General features: G+C 46.4%; 1 protein-coding gene across 1 annotated transcript in view; it reads left to right on the top strand.

Annotated features, from left to right (window-relative positions):
- The window catches only part of LOC134460282 (cholecystokinin receptor-like), a 47,606-nt gene extending 37,897 nt beyond the window's left edge, over nucleotides 1-9,709 (top strand). Inside the window, exons 4-6 of the mRNA XM_063212734.1 lie at nucleotides 908-1,035; nucleotides 8,449-8,549; nucleotides 9,140-9,709. Of these exons, the coding sequence (XP_063068804.1) occupies nucleotides 908-1,035; nucleotides 8,449-8,549; nucleotides 9,140-9,709 (799 nt within the window). The remainder of the gene's footprint in view (nucleotides 1-907; nucleotides 1,036-8,448; nucleotides 8,550-9,139) is intronic.
- The last annotated feature ends 773 nt before the right edge of the window (nucleotides 9,710-10,482 follow it).

Below are 10,482 nucleotides of genomic sequence, written 5' to 3'. Positions count from 1 at the left end.
CCAAATAACAGAGACTGCAGCAATCATGAAATAAACGGTGAGGGGGACTCTAAAACATTGCAGACCACTCAGAAAATGGCCTTAATGTTCAAAAAACTGGACTTCTCCTTTAATATAATATAATATAATATAATATAATATAATATAATATAATATAATATAATATAATATAATATAATATAATATAATACATATAAATAGGCCTGTGAAAAGTGTAATTTTCACAGTAATAATGAATATTTAAAAATTGATTGTGGTAGTAAATATTCATGAACAAAAGTAACATTTCTGAATGGACAGCGTAAATTAAGTAACATACCATTTTACCGTATACATAACCCAGCAAATTAGCAAAATGTTAATATCTCCCTCCTCTCTCTCCCTCATCTCTCTCCCTTATTTCTCTCCCCCTCCTCTGTCCCTCTCTCCCTCCTCTCTCTTTCGCCATTCTCTCCCTCCTCTCTATTTCTTCTCTCCCCCTATCCCTTTCTCCCTCCTCTCTCTTTCGCCATTCTCTGCCTCTCTTCTCTCCCTCCTCTCTACTTCCTCTCTCCCCTATCCCTCTCTCCCTCCTCTCTCTTTCTCCATTCCCTCCCTTTCTCTCTCCCTTCATGCTCAGGTATATCCTCTTGCTGTGTTGTTCATGATCCGGGGTGTGGTTTAACCCTCTTCTCTCTCCTCCGGTCTCCCTCCTCTCCCCCTCTCTCCCCCTCCTCTGCCCCTCTCCCTCTGTCTCTCCCTCCTCTCTCAGATATATCCTCCTGCTGTTGGTGTTGTTCATTATTCGGGGTGTTGTCTAACCATCTTCTCTCTCCCCTTCTCTCCTCTTCTCTACTTCCCCTCTTCCCTCCTCCTCTCTCCCCCTCTTCCTCCTCTCTCCCCTATCTCTCTCTCCCTCCTCCCTCAGGTATATCCTGCTGCTGTTGGTGTTGTTCATAATCCCGGGTGTGGTGATGATCATCGCCTATGGTCTGATCTCCAGGGAGCTCTACCGCGGCATCCAGTTCGAGATGGACCAGAAGAAAGAAGCCACAGGTGATGCACACGCACGCACACACACACACACACACACACACACACACACACACACACACACACACACACACACACACACACACACACACACACACACACACACACACACATAGAAAATGGACCAGAAGAAAGAAAGCCACAGGTGACGCAGGCATACATGCGCACGCACGTGTGTGTGTGTGTGTGTGTGTGTGTGTGTGTGTGTGTGTGTGTGTGTGTGTGTGTGTGTGTGTGTGTGTGTGTGTGTGTGTGTGTGTGTGTGTGTGTGTGTGTGTGTGTGTGTGTGTGTGTGTGTGTGTGTGTGTGTGTGTGTGTTGCAACATGATCTCATGGAATTCTGTGGAACGGACACGGACCTTTGGGACACAAAATTGGTGTGGTGATGGACTCACGGAAGTGCTTTCTTTATATTCCTGTGTGTGTATGTGTGTTTGTGTGTGTGTGTGTGTGTGTGCGTGCGTGCATGTGTAAAGGGGCAATAGTGGGAGATGATGAAGATGCTCATTATTGCACCTGTTTGTTTGAACACACTCATTATTGTACCCGTTTATTGGAATGGAAGCCCGAGGCAGCTCAGAGGCAACATGAAACAGCCTGGAGCATTCAATAAATAAATATGTTTAAAATTGTTTGAAGAGAGTGTGTGTGTGTGTGTGTGTGTGTGTGTGTGTGTGTGTGTGTGTGTGTGTGTGTGTGTGTGTGTGTGTGTGTGTGTGTGTGTGTGTGTGTGTGTGTTTGAGTGTGTGTGTGTGTGTGTGTGTGTGTGTGTGTGTGTGGTGTGTGTGTGTGTGTGTGTGTGTGTGTGTGTGTGTGTGTGTGTGTGTGAGTGTGCGTGTGCGTGTGCGTGTGCGTGTGCGTGTGCGTGTATTGAGCAGAGGTATGGTTGTTTCCTTTTTTGTTTTCAAAATTTGTTTGCTCTCTGTCTGTGAATCTGCCTGCCTGCCTGCCTGCCTGTCTGTCTGTCTGTCTGTCTGTCTGTCTGTCTGTCTGTCTGTCTGTCTGTGTTACCTTATGAACTTAATACTGGATCTGTCTGTCTGTCTGTCTGTCTGTCTGTCTGTCTGTCTGTCTGTCTGTCTGTCTGTCTGAAATGTGGACAAATAGAGATCAAAACCACTATCTGTGCAAGCTTGATAAGCTCTTGGAAACTTGAGGTTAGATGGTGGCATTTCAGGGTGAGGATACAGGAGAGTGGATTGGATTATAGGAGATAGTGAATAGCACATCTCCTGACCCCTGCCTCAGTCTATCTTACCATCTGTTTGTAAGAGCTTTGCAACTTGTGGCTGGATGGTGGCAGTTTACGTAATATGTGGATAGAGGGTAGAGGAGAGTGGACAAGGAGATAGTAGTGTAGTGCATCTCCCTGTCTACTGGAGTTCATCTTACCATCTGTGTCTGAGATAGCTACCAGAGCTTCACAATTTGAGACTGGATGGTGGCATTTGATGCTTTGGAAGGAGGAGAACGGGTAAGGGATACATTATGTTACATTGCATTATATTTAATTTCATTACATGACAGTGAATAGTCTGGAGAGCCTTTTACTTCTGTTCGCCTGTCTGATACTGGAGATGCAGTAAGAGCTTTGCCACTCTGGCAGTAGCAGTAGAATGCAAGGAAGGAAGATGTGATAGCGAGATAGGATGCATTCCATTATTCTAACTCCAGTCCTTAAGCTGTGCTTGTGGCGTTGCGTTTCACTGAGAGCCTGTCTCCGTGGAGTAAACAATGAAGTTTTCCCGCTGCCTGGCCACAACAGCTTCTGAAGGAGTTAGGATAATGGAAGAATCCATAGTGTGAGAGGAAGAGTGATAGGGGGACCACCACCTCATCTCTGCCTCTCCTCACAGTCTATCTCCCCCTGTGTCTGTTTGAGATAGGTTAGGTAGGCATATTGCAGTGGTTCCCAACCTCTTTTGGCACAGGACCCCATTTTGACACCGCAATTTTCTAGGGACCTGTATAAACTTTTTTGGCAATCAAAAAAAGAGCTAACTCATATTCTATTAAACCTACAGTATAGATATTCGCTAAGATTGTATGTGGTGTTCCAGTTTCGGGTCAGGCGACCCAATTTTAATTCCAGGTGACCCCACGGGGGTCCCGACCCCAACGTTGAAAAACACTGGCCCAGTGTAAGAGCTTCAGAGCCTATAATGGAGAAAAGAGGAGAATGGAGAAGGAAATCCATCTGTCCGCCTGTCTGTCTGAGATAGGCCCACTTCACAACTTGAGGCTTGATGGAGGCATTCGGAAGTGAGAATGGCGAATAGAGGAGAATGGATAGTGAATAGCGTGCATCTGCCTGAGTTTCACAACTTCTGCAGCCAATTTTGCAGCCACATTTGTGGATGGAGGATCGGGGAGCGTTGGCAGTGAATAGGGAGACAAGCATCCTCCTCTCCCTTTCCCCTCCTGCACTCTGCCTCCCGTGAGTCCGTCTCAGTGTCTGGTTGTCTGGAGGTAGTTTATGTGGGGTTGGTGGTGGCAGGTTATTAGCCATTACTCCATAGAGCTCCATGGGCTCCCCCTAAGAGGGCAGACCCAGCCAGAACCCCCAGGAGCCCATCACTCTCCCTGTCTCTGGGTGGCACAGAGGTGGAGACGCACAACACTATCATAGCCGACCAGACCCTGGTTCTAGAATTTGTGTTGTTGTGTGACACTTTGTGTGTGCGTGTGTGCGTACATGTGTGCGTACCTGTGCGTGTGCATGTGTGTGTTTGTGTGTGTGTGTGTGTGTGTGTGTGTGTGTGTGTGTGTGTGTGTGTGTGTGTGTGTGTGTGTGTGTGTGTGTGTGTGTGTGTGCACGCGCACGCCTGCACGTGCGTGTGTGTGTGTGTTTCCATGGGTGTGTGTTTGGGAGTGAGAGAGAGAGAGCAAGAAAGAGAAAGAGAGAGATACTGTAGTGTGTGTGTGTGTGTGTGTGTGTGTGTGTGTGTGTGTGTGTGTGTGTGTGTGTGTGTGTGTGTGTGTGTGTGTGTGTGTGTGTGTGTGTGTGTGTGTGTGACAGAGAGTTGTGTGTCTCTGTATGCTTGTGGGTAAGTGTTTATTGCTGTGTGTGTCTGAGAGAGAGTGAAAGAGAGAGAGAGAGAGAGAGAGAGAGAGAGAGAGAGAGAGAGAGAGAGAGAGAGAGAGAGAGAGAGTGAGTGTCAGAAAGTGTATGAAAAGTGTGTAGGCAGTGTGGCGAGTGGTGAGTTTAAATTGCACGCGAAATGAGAGCCATTCGTCTCCGCTAGCAACAGGTTCTGCCAGGCTCGATTGCAGACTTCTCCTGGGATAAAAATGGGGCGGTTCATGACTTCTTAGTCCTCAGTGTGACTCTTCAGAGTCATTGTGGGCGACACCGCTGATACTCTAGGTCCTGCAAGGCTTGATTGTCGACTGCTGCGGTGATAAAAATCAGGGGGTTCATGGCTTAGACCAGTCATTGTGGGCGACACTGCGGATACCGCTGGCCTAACATTCTGTTGGAGGACATTCCATTTCCGATGGAGGACGTTTTATGTAGGTAGCTCTTGAGAGGGCATTTTGGTCAAGGGCGCCTGATTTCACAGGAAGAGAAGTGAAGCCTCAGTGGCCGGTTTTATCTGGCTTAGTGGCAATTTGATACAAAAGACGTTTTTCTGCGCTCACTGCTTGAGGTTTCTCATAGTGTTTTGCTGGGTTCACTTAAACTTTAAGTAATGGCTGTAAAGTCAAGCAGTCTTTTTCGAGGAGAAGGGTCGAGGAGAGCATCTGGAGCATCTGGACTGCAACTTTAAGCCACAACTTGTGATTACTCGTTTTTCCACATACAACCCAGCTGTGCCGTGCTGTGTCGTGTCGAGCTGAGTGATGCTGTTAAGCCAGACTTGTCTGTTTCCATTACAAACCGTGTTACCCGAAGTTTGGTTGGAGATTTTTGGTGTTCTCACGTAGCATTACTTTACGTAGGCTAGTTGACTTAACATAAGGCCGACAGATATCTGATCTATCGAAGTAGGCGACATCATATTTGGAGGCTACAATGTTGATTTCTGCCTTCGATTTTAATATGACAGTAAAACAGTGTTTAACTAAAGAGCATTTGAAGGGAGTTGATCTGGTGGCCGCGATGAGTGTTGTTTGATTCATCGGTGAGGGCGAGCTGACGCACTGCATTATGCGTAGTAGGCAACAACATACCCACTTAGCTCGGTTCAACCGACCGAAAAAATTAGGGCTGTTTTTTTAACTGTGTCATGCCGTACTTGACAAATTGAAACAAAATAAACGTGCCATGTCCAGCTGTACCGGGTAGAAAATGGGCAGTTGAAAAGGGCGTATAGTTTTTCTAGCATCAGTTTTGGTGTAAAGAGTGCAATGTATAAAGTGTTGCTTCAGATATATACAACACAAAAAGGAGCATCAGAATGAGGTGTTATCTAACTACATTTCAAGAAACGGATATTTGAACATAGGGGAAAGTAAGCATGCACATTTATTTGACATCATTTGGACTTGAATGAACTCTCTAAGTGTTGAATTAACACCACAACATTTAGCCTACTGTGTATGTCTACTTTTTAGTTACTCTTTTTAGTTACACAGCTAGTCAGTCCATTGGCCGGTCAGAAATGGGATTGGTTTTTAGAGGGTTTGCATATGACGGAGGTTTGTTTCATTTTAAACACACTTGTTTAATACGTAATATTTGCGTGATATCTATACGTGAGTGTTTTCATTACATAGAGGCTGCAAGCATTTGAAGTAATCAGCTCAACCTCCAAATTCTTGCACGCCTCCATTGGCCAGGTGCATAGGAGTGGAACCCCTTGGTCACCAACGTTAGAGACGAGAAAACTGTTCACTGTTGTGTTGCAAATGTTGAACAGTGTGCAGGAGTTTTCCTGTATCTCACTACGCCAGCAAAATGCAAACTAAAGAAAGGCAGTCAACCTTGAGTAGAATGATCATTTTCTTGTCATGCCTCCCCTCTCTTCTCAGGGTCAAATGAGGGCCTCGTTGTCTCAAGTGTAACTGTTCAGTTTTTGACATGAAAGACAAATTCATCAAAGCCCTGCTCCATCTCGACAATGCCGAAGTAATAACGCTCAATTTAGAGAAACAGTGCATCTTCATGTATTTTTAAATTGGACTCTGAGATTCATGGAGTTGTTTTGGGGGTATGGTGCGCACAACATTTGCTGAGGTTATGGCACTGCGGCACAGTACTTTGACATCCATTGAAATTGCTTTTGTGTTTTGCAAGATGAAACATCCATCACAGAATAAAATGGGAAAGGGGATGAATAAAACCCCTTGTCAAAGTTATAGAGGTTAAGTCAGTTCTGTTCCAAGGTGAATGGGGACTTTGAAACTCCTTTGTTATGTTTCTTCTCACACTCCTACTGGCTGATTGACACCTCTAAGGTACATGCTACGGTAAGTATCATCAGAACGCTTAGGACCTAGTGAGCCCCTTTGATTGGTTGGTTCAAATACAGCAGAGTTTTGTGTGTGTGTGTGTGTGTTTGTGTGTGTGTGTGTGTGTGTGTGTGTGTGTGTGTGTGTGTGTGTGTGTGTGTGTGTGTGTGTGTGTGCTAGAGAGAGAGTCAGAGAGAGAGAGAGAAAGAGAGAGAGAGAGAGATGATTCATGTCCATTATTGCGCGGTCACACCGTCGGCGTTTAATGCGTGGAAAGATGCGGAAGTAATTAACTTTGTATGGGAGAGCAGGTGGCAGAAGCGTTAAAAGCCACATAGTGTGTCTAGAGTCAAAAGCGTCAAAAGCCGAGGGCGTCAAAAGTTGAACTTCATCTAAAAATATGTAATGAGCTCGGCGGCGGCAGGCGGCAGCCAATGTAATGTTCACATTTTTCTAAACACGAGCTTCGGTTGGTCGAGATTCTTGGTGAAACACTTCAGGTTGAATCTTTTGCCACGTTCAACGCCCCTGACCTGTGCTTTCCAGGCAGGAGTCAGCAGCGTTTTAGCTCTTTCAACGCCAGCGGTGTGACCGCAGCATTATAATCGGTGCTTTGTCAATCCTTTTATCTCATTTACTGTGCCAATAGATCCCACATTGAATTCAATTGAATGGAACCAAGAGGCTCTAGGATTAGGAATGTGGAATGTGAGAAAGGAGGCAGTCTAAATGGAGTCATATCATCACTCCGGGCCCCTGAATTGCTATTCCGACCCGAGGTCATTTGCTGATCTTTCCCTGTCTCTCTCTCCCCCGACTCATTCTCTCTCTCTCTCTCTCTCTCTCTCTCTCTCTCTCTCTCTCTCTCTCTCTCTCTCTCTCTCTCGTCTCAAGTTAAAAGCCCATAAAGAAGCCCATAAAATACCTGATGGACGTGTGTCTGATTTGTACATAATACTCACTTACCCTCTCTGTCCAGTGGGCGGTGCCCGCTGGCCTCAGGTCATCCCCAGGGCAGGTGTGTGTACAGTACATCTGACTTGAGGGGCCATGCTGCGTGTGAGAGTAGTAGGGAATAGAGAATAAGGTAAGACAGACAGAGGGCAAGGCAGACAGAGAATAACAATTGCTGTTTGATGTATAGTTCTGACACCAAAGAATAGCCATTGGTCTCTGTGTGTCTGTACATATGTCTATCTTTTGGCTTCTTCCTTTGTCTCTACAAGCGGTGAAGTTACTGTACAAGCAACGGGACTGAGCTTGAATGAAAATGTCTCTCCAGTTCAGGTCAATGTAGATGGAATGCTAGTAGTCTCTGTGTCTCTAATCTCTCTTCCCCGATGGCAGTTCTGGTCAATGTATGGGAAGTTAGAATCTCTCTAGTATCTCTCTCTTCTCCTACAGACATGCACGTACTGTACAATAGATAGGTCATAGACAGGGTCTATAAATGTGTGCTGTGGGGCATGTGGACTGCTGCATCTTGGTGGGTAGGGGATAAAAGATCCATACAGTATGGGACAGAAATATATGTTTTCAATATATTACATGACAAGGTATTGTATGGATACTTATCGTGCGGATAGGGCAATTGTTGTAAATCACAATCCAAGACTGTATTTCTTTGAGGTCAGATTGGTTCCACATTAATGTAATGCCTATTCTTCTTCACAGACCCCCACTGACAGACCCACTGGCTCTATGTCCATGACCATGTATATTTAAAGGCTTCGCTCAGTGGTTGTCAGATATGAAAGAAAAATCCCCTCATTCTCTCCTTTGCCTTTCCTGCTTAGTGATGAACAGTCTGAATAAGTTATACTGTACCAGCTGTCATGGTACAGATGTCATCACACAAACGCACGCACGCCCGTACACCGACACTTATTTATCAAAATAAAGGACTTGTGAAATGTAACACATCTTTCCTCTTTCCTTTTTTCTCTCCCCTCCCCTCCCCTTCCCTCCTCTCCTCTCCTCTCCTCCTTCTCTCCCCCTGTCCCTTCCCTCCTCCTCATGTAGGCATGAAGACTGTTATAAACGGTGGCGTGTCCCCAAGTGGTGGTGGCACCAGTGGTGGTGGCAGCGGTGGCAGTGACGAGGGGGACGGCTGCTACATCCAGGTGAGGAGGCAAATTGATTAAGTAATATATAATTAATTATTGCTTTAATAAACAGAATTGATTGACACGCTGGAAGTACTACTCCATGGCTACTGTAAGCTTGCAGCACCGACAATACCTTTTGGCAAAACAATTATATACGGTACCCATAAAGAATCATAAAGGGTCCTTCTGGTACCCTTTCTGTTACAAATAATCTGTTTCATACGTGGTGGGGCGTATTCCAAGAACATGGTTCAGTACTAAGCCTGGTTAAGTTAAACTTCATGCTGTGGTAAATCATCTAACAGAAGAGCCTGGAGTCTTAACTCTCTCAACTAAATGGCACCTGTGGGCTGTGTATTGGCAGGTTTACCACTTACCTTGGCCAGGTTTATCACTTAACCATGTTCCTGGAATACTCCTTGGAGGTTTAATTTGGCATCCCATGCAGTAGATCACCCATTGCAATAAGCATCAGTAGTGCAGTAGTGCAAATACAGTAGTACAGTGCAGTAGTGCAAATACATTTCTCTGTGTGATATACAATAGTTTTGTGGTGGTGCTTGCTGTTACTGCTGTTATTAATAATACAACCCTTATCATTTTAGGTGCCCAAGAAGGGCCTGTTCTCCAGCGCGTCCGGCTCCTCCTCCATGAAGCTCTCTGCCATGACCACCTCCTCCTCCGCCGCGTCCGTCTCCGCTTCGGCGACCGCCTCCCGCGCCGAGCGTCCGCGCTCCAACACCTCGGAGGCCAAGCTGCTGGCCAAGAAGCGCGTGATCCGCATGCTGCTGGTGATCGTGGCCATGTTCTTCATCTGCTGGATGCCCCTCTACTCCGTCAACACCTGGAGGGCCTTCGACCTGCCCACGGCGACCCGCACCCTCTCCGGCGCGCCCATCTCCCTCATCCAGCTGCTCTCCTTCACCTCCGCCTGCGTCAACCCCGTCATCTACTGCTTCATGAACGTGCGCTTCCGCAAGGCACTGCTGAGCACCTGCGCCGCCTGCCTGAACCGGCAGGCACTGTTGCCGTGCCGATGCGTGGGCCACCGGAAGGGGAGGGGGGGCCGCGGAGGGGGGCGCGACGGAGGGGACGATGACGGCATGACGGGGTTGACCACGGGTACCATGTCTAAGATCAGCTACGTGTCCGTCAGCACAGTTGGCCCACCATGAGGCTGCTAGTGTTAGTCCACCCTGAGACTGATGGGAGGAGAGGGGGGGCAGTAATGCTGAGCACATTAATACAACACATTAATACAACACTTTAATACAACACTTACAGGCTAGGACCAAATACACTTAACATTTAACATTGTTAAATTTAATTCTCATTCAACTTATAGACAGTTGTATTTCACAGCCTTCATTAAAGTGTATTTGGTCCTAATGTAAATGTTGAGTTAGTATCTCGCTCATCCACCTGCTCTGCTTCATCTCGGACTGTGTCAACCCGGTTATCTATGGGCGGGGGGCGTGACGGAAGGGACGATGACGTCATGACAGGGGTGACCAAGGGGACTGTGTCCAAGATCAGCTGCCTGTCAGCATTGTTTCTTGAGGGAGATGATGTGAGGGAGTTGTAGGCCTACTGAGAAAATCTGGCAGTGTTACTTTAATTCAGCTCTTGCAGACTAGGACTAGCGGTAAAGACACTACACACTGTAAAAGGTCACAATATTTGACTCTCTTGGTGTTGAATTTACACTCATTCAACTAGTGGAGAGGCATACAGTATACTGTCTGTATCTGTACCGAGGCTGATTGGACAAGAGTGTGGTAGTGAGGGAGTTGTATATAGAACATTTAACAGTGCTAATTCAACACTTAGAGAGTAGAACCAAATGTTCCATACAGTATAGCATGTGCTAGGGAGCAATATTAGCTGAATCTGATGCTGGATGGAGAGGTGGTTGGTGGATGACAGATAGGACAAGAGTGAGGTAGTC

This window comes from Engraulis encrasicolus, chromosome 12 (genome assembly GCF_034702125.1).
Source record: "Engraulis encrasicolus isolate BLACKSEA-1 chromosome 12, IST_EnEncr_1.0, whole genome shotgun sequence".
Taxonomy (NCBI): domain Eukaryota; kingdom Metazoa; phylum Chordata; class Actinopteri; order Clupeiformes; family Engraulidae; genus Engraulis; species Engraulis encrasicolus.
This window is presented reverse-complemented; position numbering and strand designations above follow the sequence as displayed.